The 20,835-nt window shown below is 42.6% G+C and overlaps 1 protein-coding gene across 1 annotated transcript in view; it reads left to right on the forward strand.

Moving 5' to 3' along the window:
• Positions 1 to 302: 302 nt before the first annotated feature.
• Positions 303 to 20,835, forward strand: part of SMAD9 (SMAD family member 9) — a 31,295-nt gene continuing 10,762 nt past the window's right edge. The window contains 4 exon segments of the mRNA XM_089899667.1: positions 303 to 4,134; positions 9,367 to 9,624; positions 11,691 to 11,801; positions 13,313 to 13,534. Of these exon segments, the coding sequence (XP_089755793.1) occupies positions 3,723 to 4,134; positions 9,367 to 9,624; positions 11,691 to 11,801; positions 13,313 to 13,534 (1,003 nt within the window). The 5' untranslated portion in view covers positions 303 to 3,722.

The raw sequence follows: 20,835 nt of genomic DNA on the forward strand, positions 1-20,835 counted from the left end.
TTTTTTTTACATTTAGTTTTTCTATTAAAAAATATATCAAACAAGTGTAGAGAATCATATTTTGAACATCTGTGGATCCAGTCAGCTTTACTAAACCTTAACTTTTTTTTATAGGACCTAAATATATGCATTTGTAATTTACTTTGTGTTTTTATTAAAATTTTTTATTAAAGTATATTTGATTTACAATATTGTGTTAGTTTCAGGTATACAGCAAAGTGATTCACTTATATATATGCACACTATATATATTACTTTATATGTACTATGTATATTTTCCAGATTCTTTTGCAGTATAGGTTTTAACAAGATATTAAATTTAATTTCTTAAGACTGTAACTTTTTGTTTTTTTTCTTTTTGCGGTACGCGGACCTCTCACTATTGTGGCCTCTCCCGTTGTGGAGCACAGGCTCCGGACGCGCAAGCTCAGCGGCCATGGCTCACGGGCCCAGCCGCTCCGCGGCATGTGGGATCTTCCCAGACCGGGGCACGAACCTGTGTCCCCTGCATCGGCAGGCAGACTCTCAACCACTGCGCCACCAGGGAAGCCCAAGACTGTAACTTTTTGATATTTTGTATTCTTTTCCTTCCCTATCCAGTGGTCACTATTACAAATTTGACTTATTACTCTGAGATTCTAAATTTGACTCTCTGGGGCCTCCCCAGTGCAAGGGCTCTGTGTAATGGGACAGGAGCTGTGTCTTGTAGCAGTAAAATCATAGTTTAGGAGCCACGGTGAGGCTCATAAAGATTTGAAATGTGGCAGAGAGATCAAACTGCAGAGCCAGGGTTCCCAGATCCTAGATTCTTGACTAGTTAAGATTTCCCCAGGGGACGAGGAGGGACAGTGGCCCCTGAAAGTCACTCATCAGGGTGAACCTCAAACAGACATGGTTTGAGGAAATGTATTTCCTCAATTTAATATGAGGAAATATGAGGAAATTTAATTGAGGAAAAGCATTAGGGATAATGCTTTTCAAACATTTTTTGACTGTAACCCACAACAACAAACAAACTTTGCTTGGTGACCCTCGACACATGCACATGTACACACACAAACACACACTCACACACAGACACACACAGAACACCTACCTCTGAATGAAACATTTAAATGGAATAATGCCTTTTCTTTCTTTGTCAGTTGCCCTGCAGTATGGTCTACTTTGTTGTTTTTACAAAAGCTATGTGTTCCAGTAAGTTGATTTCCCAGGCCATTAATAGATAGGAACCCACAGTTAAAACGACAACAGCAGCAGCAAACCCTGGTTTAGAGAACTGTGATTTGTTTCATGGAGCAAAAGTTTTTTAAAGGATATATTTCGTTTAACTCTGCTGAACATCTTTATAAATAGCTGTTTTCTACTGCTGACCTGAGTTTACAGATTTATGCCACAATTTACTAATAACAAATCCTATGTAAAACTAAGCAGAATTCAAAGCTCTTTGGGGGTTCAGATTATTCTGTGTTGTGTTACTTCTCCTCTTTAGAGCTCCTGACCCTCTTCAACAATTGCTTTAATGCAGCCTGTCTCGATTAAGTAAACAGAGCTTGAACACAGTGTCTTAACTATATTTTATAAATTCATGATTGTTAAGCCACAGAATCAACCTTTCCAAATAAAACTGAGTGTAAGTCAAACTGCCAAGTGAAAAAGAACAGCTATCAAGCGCTTAACGTCTCCTTTTCTTTACCTTTCTCCATACAGTGCTAACTAAAGTCTATACAAGGAATAAAGCGATGTACGTGTTGCTTCGTATTTATAGAATGTCAACAATTTTTGTGTAACCACCATCTTCTTCACAGAGCTGCCTGATGGCTATCACAAGAGCAGGCATTGTGATACCGCCTTTGTTCAAGATGTGCATGTAATTGTACTCAGAAAGGTGCAGCTTTCCCCCCAGGGAAGCAAAGGAGAAAATTATGTTTAATTCATATTAAATGAGCTATTGTTGGAGATTCTGAGCTAGATTGATTCCAAAATGCTAAAATGAGTCAGCTTTCTCCAAAATATTACCAGCAGCTACTTTAAACATTAACAAGGGAGCTGGTTTCTAAAATCTGGAAGAAGGAGAGAGTTTTGTTTAAGCCAGCTATTTCACAGAAGAGGAAGTGCAGTTCTACCTCAGGAAATTTAAATGGGACTGTTGAATAACTGGGAAAGAATGTCTCCTTTGGATGAGAGGGCAAAGAAGAATTCAGCTGATTTTCAGGGAGAATAACAAATGTGACAGCAGTACTTTTTTGTGTACGTGTTTATGTATGTGACTATGTGTAACTTCTAGAACTTTCTGGTCTTATGACCCCTTTCTATTTTTTTTTTAAAAAAGATTTATTTATTTAGGCTGTGCTGGGTCGTTGTGGCACGAGGGATCTTAGTTGCGGCATGCATGTGAGATCTAGTTCCCCTACCAGGGATCAAACCTGGGCCCCCTGCATTGGGAGTGCAGAGTCTTACCCACTGGACCATAAGGGAAGTCCCATAACCCTTTCTACTTTTAAGAATTATTGAGAACTCCAAAGAACCTTTGCTGATGTGGCTCATACCTTTTTTTTTTTTTTTTTTTTTTACCATTTTAGTAATTAAAACTGAGAAGCTTATAAAATTTACTGACTCATTAAAGACAACAATAAACTCATTATATAGTAACATAAACTTTTTTTTGAAAAAACTAGATTTTACCCCCAAATAGTGAAAAGAGTGCTGTTGTTTTATATTTCTGCACATCTGTTTAATGCCTGGTTTACTATACAACACTTGGATTCTCACATCTTCTCCTGAATACAGTCTGTTGTGATCTGTTGTTTGGGTCGAAGTACATGGGGAAAATCTAGTGCACACAGATGTGTAGTTGGAAAAGAGAGGGCTTCACAGCCCACTGAAAGGGACTCTGGGACTCCCAGGGGTCCTTGGGTCCCATTTTGAGAACCACTATCCTATAAATAGTTTGGAAGAATATATGAGTGGTGAGATGATCAGTGGTCCTAATTTTTTATTTTTCATTTTTATATCTTTTGTACAGTGAAGATGGATCACTTGTGCAAACTATAAATTTGAAAAGAAGAGGCATGAGCATATTGAGAAAAGACCCTAGAAACCCAAGCAGAGACATTTATACTTGGGAAACCATGGAGCCACTGTAATTTCTCAAGTAGGAAAATGGCATGTTAAAAATTGTATTTGGTAGTACATGGATTAGAATTGGAAGAGAGGAGCTCCTTCAGAGGTGTTGCAGTGATCAAGGTGGGTGGTGAGGCGGGGCAGGGCTCAGATATGCGGAAATGGAGAGGAAGCTTCAAAATCTGAAAGACATTTCGAAGGCAGAATTACCAAGACTTGGATATAGGGAATAAAGGAGAGGGAAGAGTCAAAGGTGACTGAGAGTTTTCAAGTCTAGAACATTTGAAGAATATTTTCCCTCTTACATCCAACCTTTAACCTTTTCTGAAAATTATCCTGATTAAGTTCACTGAAGTCTTATTTTGTGTTTTTCAGAGTTGGCCTGCCCATCCCAGGGCTTAGGAGAAAGTCAACCCCCTTTCCAGCCTGCACTGGTCACAGTTACTTCCAGAAGAAAGGGAAGACCTATGACGTCCCTGGAGAGTTGGTACCTATGACATCCCGGGAGGCGTCCTTGCTCACTTCACTCAGGCCCTGCAGGCAGTGAAGGGCCTTGGGTCCAGCTCCTCTTTGCACTGGACGCCTGTGGTCCCTCTCTTATGCACTCCAGCACCCCCATCAGCTCCCTCTTCTCCTTCACCAGCCCAGCGGTGAAGAGACTGCTCGGCTGGAAGCAAGGAGATGAAGAGGAAAAGTGGGCGGAGAAGGCGGTGGACTCATTAGTGAAGAAGTTAAAGAAGAAGAAAGGAGCCATGGATGAGCTGGAGAGGGCGCTCAGCTGCCCAGGGCAACCCAGCAAGTGTGTGACGATTCCCCGCTCCCTGGACGGGCGGCTGCAGGTGTCCCACCGCAAGGGTTTGCCCCACGTCATTTACTGCCGAGTGTGGCGTTGGCCCGATCTCCAGTCTCACCATGAATTGAAGCCACTGGAGTGCTGTGAGTTCCCATTTGGCTCCAAGCAGAAAGAGGTGTGCATTAACCCCTACCACTACCGCCGTGTGGAGACGCCAGGTGGGTTTCCTTCATGGTTCATTGTAAGAGGTAAGAGGGTGTGTCTCAGTTGGTGGAGTACATGGGGCACTGGCAGGAGAAGGACCCCCCTTCCCGCGAGAGAGGGAGAGAAGAGAGGGAGGTTCGATTTGCAGGAACTGATCCAAATTTTGTAGTCAGAACAATCTAGACAGAAGATATTTTCATTTCAGTATACGTGTAAGCTTTGTGTGATTTTGAAAAATGCAGTTTTATTTTGATGCATTTTGGAGTCATCATCCAGTTCTTGAAAGCTCTTAATATGGCCTCGACATGATCAACTGGAAGAAAATAAACATCCTCCTCCCCATCCCCCTTTCCTGCACTCAACTGTGCTGAGCTAAACGGGCTGCACTTTCCCCAAAGCTCAAGTAAGTGGACATATCTCCTGCCTGGGTCTGAAAACAGCCAGTGAAAGAGTTGCTGGAAACCCTTCCAAGACTGAACATAGTGGCGGTTAGGGGAGATTGGTGGCTGTTCTTAAATATGGCTTTAAATATAGGAAGGTGTTGTTCCTAAAACTCTTCACACACACACACGTGTGTGTGTGTACCTGTATTTCACACACACACACACACCCTTTTGGAGAAGTCTGGTGTTGCTCTTCATTCCTTCACACTGGCTGTAACAATTTGACTACGTTTCTCTTTGGATGGAGTGTTCCTATGGCTTGATGGATGCAGTTTTTGCGGGAGCTTCCTCTCCCTGACTGGCCATCTGCCCCATTCCAGGAGACCAAAGGGCTGGCACGTGCACTCTGGGAACTGGCCCATGTCCATTACGAGGCAGTTCTAGGTAGGAAGGCAGGTAGTGGGGGGAGTCCAGCCTGCCTCCTGGCCCCCTCCCAGGCTCAGTTAACCTTGCAGCCGTCCTGGCTAAGTCATGCCCAGCCTATAGCAGTCTTAGTGAGGTGACCTTTCAGGCTCCCAAATCCCACTATCATGCTGTTAAACTGTTGTCAAGGAAGTCACCTGCCTGAACGTGGATGCTTCTCAGGGTCACATCACCCTGGATACAGGGTGAGACTGTGATGAGAAAGGCCCACATTCCTGGTGAATGTGGTGTGCTTTCCCCTGGATCGTGTAGGTCTTTGCTTTCTCCTCTTCTTTCCTGCTTCTCTCTGAGCTCTTTGCCTACTTTAAAAAAATGTCGTCAATGAGTTTATGACAGAAATGACTTGATTTCTCTTTTGTTTCTAAGATTTGAATTATATTAAGCATTCAGAATACATCCCATGAAAAATATTTATCAAGAAATCATTTTTCTCTTCCTGAGTAATGTAGTTATAAAATGTGTCTTGTAAGAAGTATCTTGTAAAATGTATCTGGCTTTCCTTTTGAACACTTGAAACCCTAATTTTAAAGGATTATTTCATGTTTTCATATTATGTGAGGTTCTTTCAGGAATGATAGTGTGAATGTTTTTACATATGGCAGGTAGATTTCATATCATCATGTTTTAGGTTTGAGTTTCCAAAATGAAAGATGGGCAAAGATTGTATTGATTTTAAGGTAATGTTTAAGCTATACCTTTTTTTTCTTAATTCCTAACTTTGATCTTTTAATAGAAAAAGGCATATTTTACATCTACCTTTCTGGCCGTGCTTAAAGTCAGTATTTGGAGAACAATGAAGATGCTAATGTGCACCAAGTTTGCTGGGTCCCTGATTATCATAAAGCTGAAGTTTTGCCTTTGAAATCTCTCATCTTTTGACCACCTGTTTTAGGAACCTTGAAGGCTGAATTCTGATTTTCTTTACACTCACACAACCACTTAAATAATCAATTTTAGTGCTTTTCAAACTATCTGTAGTGAAGGACCAGTTTTTAAAAAAATTTCCAGTCCCTCAAATATCAGTATTTTTACAATACAAATGAATTACTAGGCAGATGAAACTTTTGAAAGACTTACAAAATACAAGCTCAGTATTTTTTACTATTCATTTCAACAGATATAAAATTACTCTGTCAAGTGGCTATTAAAGTTTCTAAACACAGACTCTCAGTTTCAGTACTTGTATTTCCACGGACTGGTACCCAGCAGCTGGTAAAATCTCACCAGTCCTCAGACCTCACTTTGTGTGGCTTGCGTCTGGTAGAAGCCGTGCAAAAATGTTTTCATGGCTCATAATAATTTTTCTTCATGCAACTGGAGGTTGTTTCAGGAGTATAGTTTCTCCTCCGTGTAAAATGCCCACACTCTATCAGAAGCACATGACTTTTGAAAAAGATACAAAAGCTTTTCTCAGCTTTGCTCTGCAGTTCCTCATAAGCAGTAACTCCTTCCATTACCTGCCCCCAGGGTAATGCTTAGATAGTGTGGTATTTAAAAGGTGGCATCACATTGAGACCAGTGTCTGTAGGCTCACTAGGTCATATCTGCAAGCAGCAGTTGTGATGCAGAAATAGAATTGAGTAATTAGAAATAGCTATTACTATAGATTGAATGTCTTGTGTCCCCCCAAAATTCATATGTTGAGAACCTCATGCCCAAGGTGATAGTATTAAGAGGCAGGGCCTTTAGATGACTAGGTCATGAGGCTAGACCCCCATGAGTGGGATTAGTGTCCTTATAAAAGAGGCCCCAGAGAGACCCCATTCCCTTCCTACCATGTGAGGACACAGTGGGAAGAAGCCAGCCTGCAACCCAGAAGAGGGCTCTCCCCAGAACCTGACCAGGCTGTACCCCTATCTTGGACTGCCCAGCCTCTGGAACTGTGAGAAATAAATTTCTGTTGTTTATAAGCTTCCCAGTCTATGGTATACCTGCTATAGCAGCCCTAAGGGGCTAAGACAGCTGTGTTTTGAGTGAAAGTATTTACAAATATGATCAGTGCAAACCTAAGGTAAACTGAGCTTGTCAGGCTGAATTACAACCAGGATGATACCATCAATTTTGCTTACAAATCTTCACTGCCTTTGGTTTTACCCAGATGATAGAAATACATTATCAAGACATTTGCCTCAATAAAGAAAAATGCATCCTTTCTTTTCTTTTGGTGCCTCAGACCTGCAGGCCACGGTGGAGTGAAAGTCTCTGCATTCAGATATGAGGGAGTCTGTTTATCAATGTTAAGAATACACTGTAGATATCTTACATTAGAACTGAAGTCACAGTGAGTATCTGAATTCTTCATCCAAAAAAGAAAAATGAGTGTTTATTTGATCTTTGTTAACACTGTGATCAAGAAGCATCACTGGAAAAGAAGTCATATGTCATTTACTATGTCAGCCCCTCACTTTCAGAATATTCATGAGGCAAGGCATTTTTGTATGCCTGTATATTCATGGATTACATAAAAGGAAATTGAATGGCTTATCATCCAGGTTATTTTTGCACGGTGATGTTGAGTATTTGTTCTATCATGTCAAAAGGCATGTACAAATACTGGCTTTTGAAGGAGGAAGAAATCATTGTTTCTCTGCCACCCTCATATCTGTAGTGGTTTCACTTAAAACTTTTCATCTACCTGTTGGAGTTTATATTCTACCTGTAGAACTGAAAATTATTGCTTGTTAAGAAGAGGTAAGTGTATGATAGTGGGTAAATGGTGGACTTCGTGATGGATGTTATTGTTATTGTATTGTAATTGTTGTCTGTTTACTCCAAAACATTTACTTTCTATGAAAGTTTTTATTGATACTTGCATGTGATAACAAATCCACAGTGTGATTTGAAACAAGTGCTACCTCAGCCATTTCCAGAAGCAAGCTCTTTTAATCATTCTGGCTTGGTTCTTTTGCTATTTCTCTGCATTATTACTAAAAAAATATGAAGATAACTCTAGATAATATACATGTTTCCAAATTTATCACTTTTAGCTAATTTCATTGACTCTAACATAAAAGATGAAGATTTAGCTAATTTATATTACCTTTTTCCTTTCTTCCTCTTCTCAACCTATATTTTGGTTTCTATTATATTATTATATAAGTTAATATATTAATTATATTATTCTTTTGGCTATTCTATTAGTTTCCATTGTGGGATTTGGTGATAAGAATTATTCCCCCTTAGAAGAGCATTGATCCATTACCTTCTACTGTCCAGCATCGGTGATGGGAAGTAATAAATCAGTTTCTCATGTCCTTGTAGGTGACTTTGAGGTGATCTTCTGGGAGCTTTTAGAATATTCAGTTCGTCCTTAGATGTTTGAAATTCAAGATGGTATGACTAGGTCTGGATCTTTTTTCATTAATTAGGCTGTATACTCTGTGGCTCTTTTCAATCTGATGACATAGATCCTTCTTTAGCTCCGAGACATTTTTGCCTATTATTTCTTTGATCACTTCGTCCCTCTGTTTTCCCTGCTTCTCTTTCTGGAACTTATGTTGGTGCCAGGTCACCCCTCAACAATACTTCATGGAATAGCTTCTTTCTGCCAAGCCTTGGGACACTTTAGAAGTCAGTAGGAGCTAGGAATGCCTGGACAATGCTTGCCCTTGAGAATTGCATCTGTTCCTGTTTTTGTATAGAATCAGGAGCGAATTGTTCTTTTTAAAGTATGGAACCCAGAAGGAAACATACTAAAATGAACAGACTTTATCTATAAGTTCTCTATTACTGCTTATCTTCTACTTATTCACTTTTGTTACTACTCACTGTTTATCTTTTACTTTATAACTTTTAGTTACCTTTAAGCCTTTCTGCTAAAGGCAAGTAGAATGTTTTTACTTAAGCAGCCGTACGGAGCCTAAAAATTTAGGCTGGTCATCTAAGTAATTCACTGTGGTTTCTGAAGTAAAAATATTCTGGGCATGACTTGGGGTTTCATTGTGAGCAATAGAAAGCGATTTTGCACTAAAAAAACAAACAAACACAAAACCGCTTTATTGGCAGAATCAAAGGAAGCAGTGAACAGTCAGGTCTCCAGAAGGCCAGGTAATAGGGCAGCTCTGGTCATTTCTGCGATGGGAATGAGTAGGCAATTTTTAGAGCGCTGACATCAGAACGATTCTCTGCTAAACTTTTCGTTAATTGGCTGCGAGGAGAGAGACCATTGCTTCAGCTTGATTCCCAAGCTGTCTTTTGAGGAGGAGATGGGACCTTCGTGGACAGTGTCACGATGAGCACACAGAATGGTGGACAGGTGGTTCCCAAAGGAAAAACAGGAGTTTATCACCCAAAAATGGATAGACGAAAAGCAGCCCGCCTCCACTCTCCTTTGGGCGGGTGAGCCGAGGTTCTAACGTACTGGTTCCTTCCTCCCCCCAGTTCTGCCTCCCGTGCTCGTGCCCAGACACAGCGAGTACAACCCGCAGCTGAGCCTCCTGGCCAAGTTCCGCAGCGCGTCCCTGCACAGCGAGCCGCTCATGCCGCACAACGCCACCTACCCCGACTCCTTCCAGCAGCCTCCGTGCCCGGCCTTCCCTCCGTCGCCCGGGCCCCCGTTCCCGCAGTCCCCGTGCACAGCCGGCTACCCTCACTCCCCGGGAAGCCCTTCCGAGCCGGAGAGCCCCTTCCAGCACTCAGGTCAGTGGAAGCCGCGGTCTCCCGGGATACGAGTACCCTACACGGTTGTGTAGGCGGGGCCATCGTAAAAACCAGCGCTGCCACTTGCAGTTCACACAGCAGTTTCCTGCGGGCCGTTGGACCCTGCCCACCCTCTAACCAGATCAGGACTCTACCCATTTTGGAGCAGTTATCAATTTCTTTCTTTTTTTAAAAAACTTTTATTGGGGTATAATTGATTTACAGTGTTGTGTTAGTTTCAGTTGTACAGCAAAGTGAATCCGTTATACATGTACATATATCCACTCTTTTTTTAGATTCTTTTCCCATATAGGCCATTACAGAGTATGGAGTAGCATTCCCTGTGCTATACAGGAGGTCCCTATTAGTTACCTGTTTTATATATAGTAGTGTGTATATGTCAATCCCAATCTTCCAATTTATCCCGGTACAATCCAGTGGCATCAAGTACATTGACACTGTTGTGCAACCATCACCACGATCTATTTACAAAATTTTTTCATCACCCCAAACAGAAACTCTGTGCCTGTTAAGCAGTAGGTCCCCATTATGTCTTCCTCTAGCCCCTGGTAAGCTTTTATCTACTTTCTGCCTCTATGGATTTGCCTATTTTAGGTACCTTATATAAATGGAACCTTACAATATTTGTGGGGTTTTTTGTGTCTGACTTATTTCACTTAGCACGGTGTTTTTCACAGTCCATCCAGATTGTAGCAGTATCAGTTACTCCATTTTTGTAACTGAACAATAGTCCATTGTATGGATATACCACATTTTAAAAATATCCATTCATTGGTTGATGGATATTTGGGTTGTTTCTACCTTTGGCTCTTGTGAGTAATGTTGCTATGAACATTGATGTTCAAGTATTTGTTCGAGTCCCTGCTTTTACTTCCTTTGGGTACATACCTAGGAATGGAACTGATGGGTCATATGAACTCTACGTTCAGCCCCTTAATTTTGTAGATAGATTGACTCAAGGACTTACAAAAGGGTCCCCTTTATAACTTTTGCACCAGGGTTGTAGTTCATTTTCTCTTAGGGAAATGCCTTATCACTGGCACTGCGGTGTGGTCCATGGACCACGTGCATTAAAATCATCAGCCATGCCTGTTAAAACCTGCATGGCTGCATCCAGCCACTGATCTATTGACTCACAATTTCGGGGGGTGGGCCCAGGAATCTGCATTTTAACAGGTTCCACTGACGATTTTTATGCCCACTTAAGTGTGAGAACTACTTGGATGGACGATTCAGTTCAACAAAGGCAGACTGCCCACTTAAGTGTGAGAACTACTTGGATGGACAATTCAGTTCAACAAAAGCAGTGGAGTTAATGCCATTGAACTCCACTGCTAACATAACAAGACCATTTTGAACCGACATGAGGAATGTGAACAGAAGGAATCATTTGTTCTGAGGTCCTTGATAAAGAGTTTTCTCTCTGCCTCAGGAGTTTTTATTGTTTTGAATTAATTTCTGATAACATGTTATCAACTGAATGCATACCATTTGCCTAATTATGATCATCTGATCATAAAACTGATATCTGGGGAGAAGAGCCCTTCTTAGCATGCCTTGGGCACAAGCTTATAATCAGGTTTCAGCCATTCTGTGTTTTGGGAGCCATATTTTGAACTGTGTTGAGTCAGAGTTTCCCTTTGGCCATTGTACAATCCATGGCACCAGAGGAACTGAAAATTAAATTCACTTCAAAGAATGTTTAGCGTTCTCTGTTTTGAAAGCCAGGTAACAGAATATAGAGAAAAGCTAGGAGAATAGCTCCTAGATTTGAAGGTCCCATCATGAAGTCATTTGAACCCAATAATAACTCATAAGTCAGAGGGACAGCGAATCAACCCTCTAGTGAGGGCCTCAGGACAACCAGTTTCTCCTGGAGGACTGTCCCAGTGTCACCGTAGAATGGCCCCCTTACATTACTGGTCTCTCTGTAGCAGTGACACTGTCCACCAAAGCCAGGAGTTTAGCGGCAGAAAGGGTTGACTCAAGCTGTCCTTGTGTAGTCTATCAGTTTGATGTTCCTTTGTTTTACTGCTTTCTTTTAGTTGACACACCACCCCCACCTTATAATGCCGCCAAAGCCCCAGCGACCCAGAATGCCTGACCTATAGATGCCACAGCTGAGAGTCACTTAGTACTGTCAGTGCCTAACGGAGGTCACTTGGCAGATGAACAGCCAAATGTAGCTGTTTTCCAAGAGTACTTCCTATTACCACCTCCCTTCTGGGAAACAAGGAAAAAAGCAAAAGAAAACAAAACGTGCCAGCCTGCTGTTTCATAAGTGTTGTCAAGGGCAGATAGCATGGTTTCGCATTTTGACTTTGGCATTCCTCAGTCCCATAGAGTGAATGTTTTGTGTGTTATCCTAGTTAGTAGAACAAGTAAATTTTAAATTTTAACCGAACATTTACGAGTCTGTAGTTCTGGATGTTTTAGTATGGAATTAGGTATTTAAGAAGTTAGTAATTTTGTCCCGTTTGTGTTTCTTTACTATAATAAGTTTATAGTAATGTCTTTCATTTGGCTTAGAGGAGTGCTCTTCAAAATATGTATATAGCTTTTACATAATTTTATTTGTGTCCTGTAATAGGCTAGATAAATATTGCTCCACTTTAATGTTCATACAGACCACGTGGCGATCTTGTATAAATGCAGATTTTGATTCCCTATATCTGGGGTGCTTTCCAAGAATCTGCATTCCTAACAAGCTCCCAGGTGATGCAGTGGCTGCAGTTCCAGGAACCATGCCGAGCAGGGAGGGTCAAAGCGCTTTACTATCTAAAGTGTCTCAGAGGGAATTCTTTCATAAGTGAAGGTCCATTTGGAAATCAAATAATAACCCCCTAATTTATCTGTTTTGTGAGTTCATATTTTAGTGCATATAGGAACACACTCTAGACACAAGAATTACTAGAATATTCAAAGAAAAGAAAGATACTATAATCAATAGAAAGGCAGAGAAAGAGTGTGAGGGACGAAGAAAAAAAACCCGCCAAATTTGGGTTAGTGGCAACTTAACTTTGAAAATTTGGGGTGAAAACATAACGTTCATGGATTTCCTAATGAAATAGACCTCTCCCTTTAAAATATTTTTATGCCATAATTATCCCATATGTACACAAAGGAGAATGTGAGTCTATGTGGGCATTGTTTTTTCTTTCTTAAATAAAATCCTATGCAGTGTTTTTGGTTTGATTTTTACATATTCGAACAAATTTTTTTCAGCTTTAGGTCGTTAGAAAAGGGTACTCTTTGCCACGGGGATTCAGTTTGGCACTGCAACAGTAAGATGCTGTCATCTGTAAAGATGAGGTGATCTGGCAGCTTCCTTTTAGCTGTGTTTCCTTTCGGGGGGATGAAGTTTACATGGATCCACTCATATCGCTGTTGCCTGGCCCCTCAATTCTAGTAAACACGTTTACAAAGCCTCCATCCATGGGAGAATCACAAGGACGGTGGCCCCTGTGCACAGGTACATGGACCAGATGAGCTACCTGCCAACAGCTTCCGTGGAAGAGGCAGGTTTGTAAAGATCACACAGCAGCCTCCTGGGTCTTGCAGCCGACTTTCTGGTGAACAGCGGTAACCGCAGTTTCCTGTTGGAGTCGTGAGCTGGGAGGCATGAGCGTGGCGGTAGTGATGTCCTGTCTGGTCCGTTTTCTTTCAGATTTTCGGCCGGTTTGCTACGAGGAGCCGCAGCACTGGTGCTCAGTCGCCTACTATGAACTGAACAACCGTGTTGGGGAGACGTTCCAGGCTTCCTCCCGAAGTGTGCTTATTGATGGATTCACAGACCCTTCAAATAACAGGAACAGATTCTGTCTCGGACTTCTTTCTAATGTAAACAGAAACTCAACGATAGAAAATACCAGAAGACACATAGGAAAGGGTAAAAGCAAATATGTAGTTCCTTCCTATATTCTTCTGAGCTAAAACGTGGAAATAGAAACAAGCCATGGATTGGCTGCATGACCTAGTGGGATGATCCCAGGGCTGGGATCTGGGAGACCATTCTGGGGATATTGTTGGGAAAAGCATGGGAGGTCTTGTAACCTTAGTGTCTGTACCTCTGAGGTCGGCACAGCATCTTCTGGGGGCTGGCGTAGGGTGGGTATTAGGAAGACGAACAGGATGATAAATATGAAAACAGGATGAAATTATTATTTTTATTCATTTATTTATTTGGCTGCGCCGGGTCTTAGTTGCAGCGTGCTGGCTTCTCACTAGCGGTGGCATGCGGGTTTTTTCTAATTGTGGCATGCAGGCTCCAGGGCACGTGGGCTCTGTAGTTGTGGCACGCAGGCTTAGTTGCCCCACGGCATGTGGGATCTTAGTTCCCCGACCAGGGATCGAACCTGCATCCCCTGCATTGGAAGGCAGATTCTTTACCACTGGACCACCAGGGAAGTCCCAGGATGATATTATTGAAGAGAAGTATTATGAATTATTTTTGAATTGCCTGAAATGCTAAATAGGATAACTTCTGAAGAAGAGGAGTTCTGGCTGGATGATTATTTATATCAGGTGAAGTTACCTTTAGAGACTGAGAAGCCAGGCAGTTTAAAAAATCGTTGAGTTATTAATGTCAGGAAGCCTTTGGTAGGTGATTGGGGTTCTCTTGTGTCCAGGCTTTGTTACAACAGCCAAATAAGCACAGGCCTCACTGGGGTCTGGCTGTGATGCTTTTGGACCCTGTCTCATTGGCATGATCAATCCCAGCTGAGCATGAGGCCTTGTTGAGGATTTTAAGTTCTTTTCTTTTCTATTCGAATAGTTGGCAGTGTCTGAATGGTGCCTGGTTGTCCAGTATTCTACTCTGGAATCACAGGTGTAAAGAACCTTCAGAGTCATTTGATCTTTTCTCTCCCCATCTAGCACTTATACCACCTTGGGAAGTAGCCACGAGCCTTTTATTTCAAATTTCCAGGGGAGAGTCATTATTTCACTTATGATGCTTCCTGTATTCTTCCTAACATACCTCCTAAATGTCTCCTGTTGTAAACCTACAGACCATTGACTAGAGACGGGCTGAGTTCCTTCACTGATGTTGACTCTTAATGGCAAAAGTTACTTTCTGTTTATTTTATCCTGTATCTTTCCATAGTAGCTTTGAGGTGGCTTACAAAAAACCTTTACAGTGAAATGATAAATGAAAAATAGAAAATCAGGAGCTGGGGGTGAGTGGGAGAGAAGAATACAGGTATGTCATCTCCAAGAGTTACCATTGTAATTGTAACCATTGTGATTGTGATTAAACTTTTCCTCTGGAGGTCAGAAAAAGGAAACTTAATCTGTAATGTAACTTTTATCCCAAAGGAGGAAACATAGTCATTCCTCAAAGGAAGTAATATTTTGACTGAAATCATAAATATCTCAGGTATGGTTTTACTTTTAAAAGATTTTTATAAGAATCTTCAGGTGAAATCTAAAGGTAGAACGTTAAAACGTAATGTTGTAGAGCTGTTTGCTAAAGGGCTTTACAGATTGGTCTGCATATTAGACTTCTACTTATGCCACTTGATCTAAAAATAGAATTAAAATATGCAAGGACTGTTAAATACCTTCTGGGAAACTTTCTGCAAGTAGTTTGTTCTAGGTGCTGCTGATGTGGATGGACAGATGTGGAAGGTTGGTGTCATGTTAGTAACTGAGAGATAATCCATAGGGTTAAAAAAAAAACATAGGAGCAAGAGCCAGGACTGGTGACCTGTTACAAAACCCAGCAAGCCTAGGAAATGCTCACCTGGATGGAAGGGTACTCCACCCTCAACATGGTCCCCAAGGCAAAGGCACAGTTTTCTCAGAAAGCTGCTTTGGAATTGTCCTAAGGTGAAAAGATAATTTTTTTAAGGGGCTACAAGCCATGCCATAAAGCATGGCATGGAATATTTCAAAGCAAGAGCTACTGGTTTCTGTGAGGTCAGGGGACTCTCTATCAGGGGCCCCCATGGATTATCTGGTTCTGAGCTGTGTGGCTTCCTGGAGCACCAGCCTAAGTAAGTTTGCAGCCAAATGCACCATGAGGTTAGTGAATAAGTTAATGTGTTCTGTGGAGCTAGTTGCTAGAGACAGTCAGACTTCACAGCTATGCATTCATCTCGCAAATATTTATTGAGCATTTAATCTTAGCCAGACGGTTCTGCCACTAGGGATGCAGCAGTGGAAAACAAACAAGACAAAACAAAAATCCCTGGCTTCGTGGATTACCTACAACTAAGGAAAGACAAACAAGAAATAATACACGCACGTGCACACACACACACACACGTCAAATGATAATTGTACAGAGAAAAACAAAGGAGGGGAAGGGAATGGGGAGGGTAGCCAGGGCAGGCTTCCTAAGGAGGTGACATTTGAGCAGAGAGCTAAAGAGGGAATCGACAGTGTCGGTAGCAGCGGGGAAAGCTTTCCAAGCAAAGGGAAACAGCAGGTACAAAGGCCCTGAAGCCTGCCTGGCATAGTGAGGAAAAGCAGGGATGTCAGAGTGAGTGGGACAGTGAGCAAGGGAGTGAGGAAGTCATAGAAGAGGGGACAGGACCAGGTCTCAGGGCCTAGAAGCCATGGAGAGTGCTTTAACTTTGCCTGTGTGACATAGGAAGATGGAGTTAAGTTGGAGTTTATAGATCTGAGTTTTCACTTCAGAAGGATCCCCTGGCTGTTACATCGAGATGAGACTATGGTGGTGGGGGGGGCAAAGGTGGAAGGTATCTACAAAAAAAAAAATCTTTTTATTATGGTTAATTATGGGCCATTTCTCCCCTCAGTAGTTATCAGTTGCTTTGAGGTCACTTCCGGTTTGTGTTCCTTGCCACTTAAGTTAGGGAAGGTGGCTGGTCCCCTAAAGGAAGTTCATGCCACCACCGGTCAGCAGTGTATGTACTTTGAGTTGTTTTCTGTGGCGGTGATGGTTTATGCTGACTCACCCGTGCTCTTTCATCCTGCTTTCCATCTAATGCAATGCACTGTGAGGCAGCAGGCTTGGTACCAAGGCTTTATTTGTGTCCTTACAACAGTAACAAATCTATTGCTTTGACCTCTCTAGCCAAGTGCTTTAAATAGCCATAGGCTAGTTAGCACTAGAATAGCGGGGTGGGGGTGGGGGTCTGCTGCTTCAGTGTCAGAGGCAGGGCTTCAAAGAACCTGGAAGAGTGCATTCTACATGAAGTCTGTCCATATTCTTCCTTGAAGACCACTTGAACCCTTTCAAATGACTGATAGCTGCCCCCACTGATTTTCCCTAATGTGTGTGAGGCACCCTGGCAGACTCTTACTCATATTATTTTTATTGTCACGCTACAAGTTAGGATTTCTTAGTCCCATTTTATGGATGAGGCAATGGAAGCTCAGAGAATTCAGTGGCGTACCCATGGTCCCACGAGTGATGTGGGTTTGCACCCATGGCTGTCTGTAAGGTCCAGTCGCTCCCTTCTGCTGGAGGGGAGGGACCCTGCTGCTTTTTCATCTCGGCACCCCTCTTAGTTCAGCGCTTGAGGAGTTGAATCTTTCGATATGGAATGAAAATACTTACCATATGCTGCAGGCATGATATGTCAGAATCACCTCTGAGATCTTGAAATAAGGCCCTCATGGTACTAAAGTGATGACATTTTACAATGATCTACTTTAAAAATGTAAATCAGAGAAGATTTTGTGTTTTCCCCACAAGAATATTCTAGGAAAGGAGTACCTCACTGAGTTACACAGCGCTCCATCGGAGGATTATAAGGATCTTTACAGAAAAAAAGATGAAGAACTGCTGACATATCATACCTATCTGTGACTGTGCAAAATAAAGCAAAGGTTATTTTTTGATGTTTTGGAAGTGATGGAATAGCTAATTTGGATCACTGGAGTATAAAACGTGCCTGCTTTTTTAGAGTGGCTTTTAGGATGGCCCCGATTTCCAAATAATGAGGAAAACCGCAGTTTTGAATGGACTGCATGGACATATGTGTGCTGCTCTCAAGGTCATTGAGGTTGGATTACATTTCTTAGAAATGCACAACTTAATATAATCCTAATCAATAGCACTGTCATTTCTGAGCACCTACGATTTGTGCTGTAACTGAAGTCAGAGCTGTTGACCTTGGTAATGAGCCTGTGCCGGGGTCTTGGTGTGAAAGGACACTTGGAGCAGGACAGGCAGGTTTCTCCTTTGCAGCTGCAGACATGCTGTGTGTGTCCTGGCTGCTGGCTGTTCTTCCTCTCATGGGAGAAGGAGTGGGTGATTATAATTCCTGAGGCATTAGCCCCAGGGATTAAACTTACTGAGGCAAACCAAGACCTTCCCCGAACATAATTATCATAGATTCCAAATCACTGAATTGCTTTTGGAATTAGTTTTTCACCTTTTAATGAATCTTTATTTTCTTGCACATCTCAGCTTATTCTGTAGAATCCTAGTAATGCTTCCATGTTTTATGAAAGGAATTATCCTGAGGCAAGGGTTTGGTTTGTCAGTTCCTTAGAAGGGGGGTCTGCACCTCAGGGTGATTTTTTTTTTTAAATAAATTTATTTATTTTTGGCTGCATTGGGTCTTCCTTGCTGTGCGCGGGCTTTCTCTAGTTGCAGCGAGCGGGGGCTACTCTTCGTTGTGCTGCGCGGGCTTCTCATTGTGGTGGCTTCTCTTTCTTGCCAAGCATGGGCTCTAAGCGCGCAGGCTTCAGTAGTTGTGGCTCGCAGGCTCTACAGCGCAGGCTCAGTAGTTGTGGCGCACGGGCTTAGTTGCTCCGCGGCATGTGGGATCTTCCCAGACCTAGGCTCGAACCCGTGTTCCCTGCATTGGCAGGCGGATTCTTAACCACTGCGCCACCAGGGAAGTCCTCAGGGTGATTTTTGGATTGCTTCTTTCCCAATGGATTTAGTTTCCCAGTCTCAAAATGTCCTTTCCATTCTGCCTTTGAATGTGTATAAGGTTTCTCATCCCTGAAAAAGCAGATCCTAAAAAATTTTAACACAGAATGTCATACTGTTGCAGTTATTACACAGGGCATTGAAGAGTACTTCATATCATGAGAAAATGTTCACACTATTTATTTTTTTTTTTTGCGGTACGTGGGCGTCTCACCACTGTGGCCTCTCCCGTTGCGGAGCACAGGCTCCTGACGCACAGGCTCAGCGGCCATGGCTCACAGGCCCAGCTGCTCTGCGGCATGTGGGATCCTCCTGGACCAGGGCACGAACCCGTGTCCCCTGCATCGGCAGGCGAACTCTCAACCACTGCGCCACCAGGGAAGACCCACACTATTTTAATATGTGAAAAAAAGGTTATAAAAGATCCTGTAGAGGATGATCCTAATTTTGTTTAAAATGTGCACATAAAAGACTGAAAGGTATATGACAAATATTAGCTTTGAATATTTCTGGGCTGTGGATTTGTGGCCGATCTTTATTCTTTGCTTCTCTGTATTTTATAAATTTCCTCTAGTGGGTTTTGTTGCTCCTGTGAAGATGGGGTGGGACCGGGCATGTCCAGGCATGCTGGGGTCACTGAAGTAGTGGTGAGAGAGAAAGCATCACGGTTCTCCCACCCCGGCAGAGTCGCCAAGTGTGTGAGGCACAGTGGGCATTCAGTGTAGGTCAGTTGGGACCAAAGCTGCTTGTTCATCATATTGTCCAGAGAGACTTAAAAGTCTTCAAGTATAGCTTTAGGGAACTGATTTTGCTACCAGCCCAGAAGTGGCTTTGTGTGAATTGGAAGGAACCCATTTCTCAAGAGAAGTTACTGCCATCTGCTGGAGGAGTCTTCTAATAACTGTACAAATCTTGGAAGACTGAGGCACACCCTGGTTTTGTGCAGTGCACAGCTGCAGGCACTGTCCTGGGCGGGCCTACCTCCATCCTCTGGACCAAAGCCCCGGTGTAGATCTGGAAATTTTTACTTTTATATTATTTTTTGATCATACATTAAAAATTTTTTTTTATTTTGGAAAATTTCAAGCTTACACAAAAGTAGAGTCATGTAACAAATTTTCATATGACCATCTCCAGCTTCAATAATGAGTCACATTCTGTACCATTCTTTTCCCCCGTCTCATCACAGTATTTTTACAAGAGTAAATCTCAGACGTCGTATCCTTTCTCCCATATATTTAAGTATATGTCTAACTACATAAGGAATTTCTGAAAGTATCATCATTAATCACCCTCAGAAATATGCACTTTCTTCAAGCTCCAGAGGGTCCTGACAGTCAGCCAGATTTTCAAATAGTTGTGCATCTTTGATGGGGAGTAAAGACTGGTGAGGCCCTTTGCCTTTGGGTTTCTCTGAAATCTTGATCTTACCTTAGATGGCCTGGACTCAAAAGAATGTCACCCTGCCTTTCATAGCATCTCTAAGTCAGTGTGATTACACTTCTTCACAGCAATTAGTTGGATAATTCACTTGTATTTCAATAAATAGTGCATTTTTTAATGGGAAAAAAATAAAATAAAATAGTTGTGCAAAAGAGAGGGCAGCAAAGCCAAGGGGAATATCAATTACAAACTCCAGGGAAGGTGCTGGGTTTGTGCTCATAAGTTCAGGGTGTTTTCCAAGCAGAGTGGAGAGGCATCAGGGTTCTCTGAGCTGGGCTGTGGGGTGATGAGATCTACTTTCTGCAGGGATATCCTTTCCCCACCCCCACTCCCACTCTGGAGGGGATCCATGCATATTCCTTCCACTTTGGGACGTCCCCCTCTGACTGTTAGTGGGTTCCACAGCATTGGAGCCCACTCACAAGCCTAACTGAGCCGCTGTCCTCCCCGCCTCCCCTCCATCATCTCTGTCACTCAAGGCTGCAGAAGATGCCAGAAGGGACCGACCTGCAGCCTGACTCAGCAGATCCAAATCAAGCCCACAGAGTCCTAATTAACCACCACCCAGGACTCCAGACTCCCTAGTCTGCTACAGGGTGGGTGCAGGCACACACAGATGGAAAACTCAGAGGAAGAAAGATGCAGCCCCGGAAGAGAGGTCGTCCGAGGTGTGGGTGCAACTTGCCCGAGGACCCCGTAGCCTGGCTTCTCTCTCACCTCAGGTAGCGCCTTCTTTGGGCATTTACCCTTACTGCTCACTGTTCTCTATGGTGATCTAGCATCTCACACATGTGGTTTGAAGCCACTCTTCTGGCCTGTCAAATGGATGCAAATAAAATCCCTTGCTTACTTGACTCCTTCGATACTGCTGTCTCTAGCCCAAATCCAGCCTC

Source organism: Delphinapterus leucas, chromosome 18 (genome assembly GCF_059928025.1).
Source record: "Delphinapterus leucas isolate spDelLeu-1000000601 "Yukka" chromosome 18, BTC_Dleu_Yukka2, whole genome shotgun sequence".
In the NCBI taxonomy this organism is placed as follows: domain Eukaryota; kingdom Metazoa; phylum Chordata; class Mammalia; order Artiodactyla; family Monodontidae; genus Delphinapterus; species Delphinapterus leucas.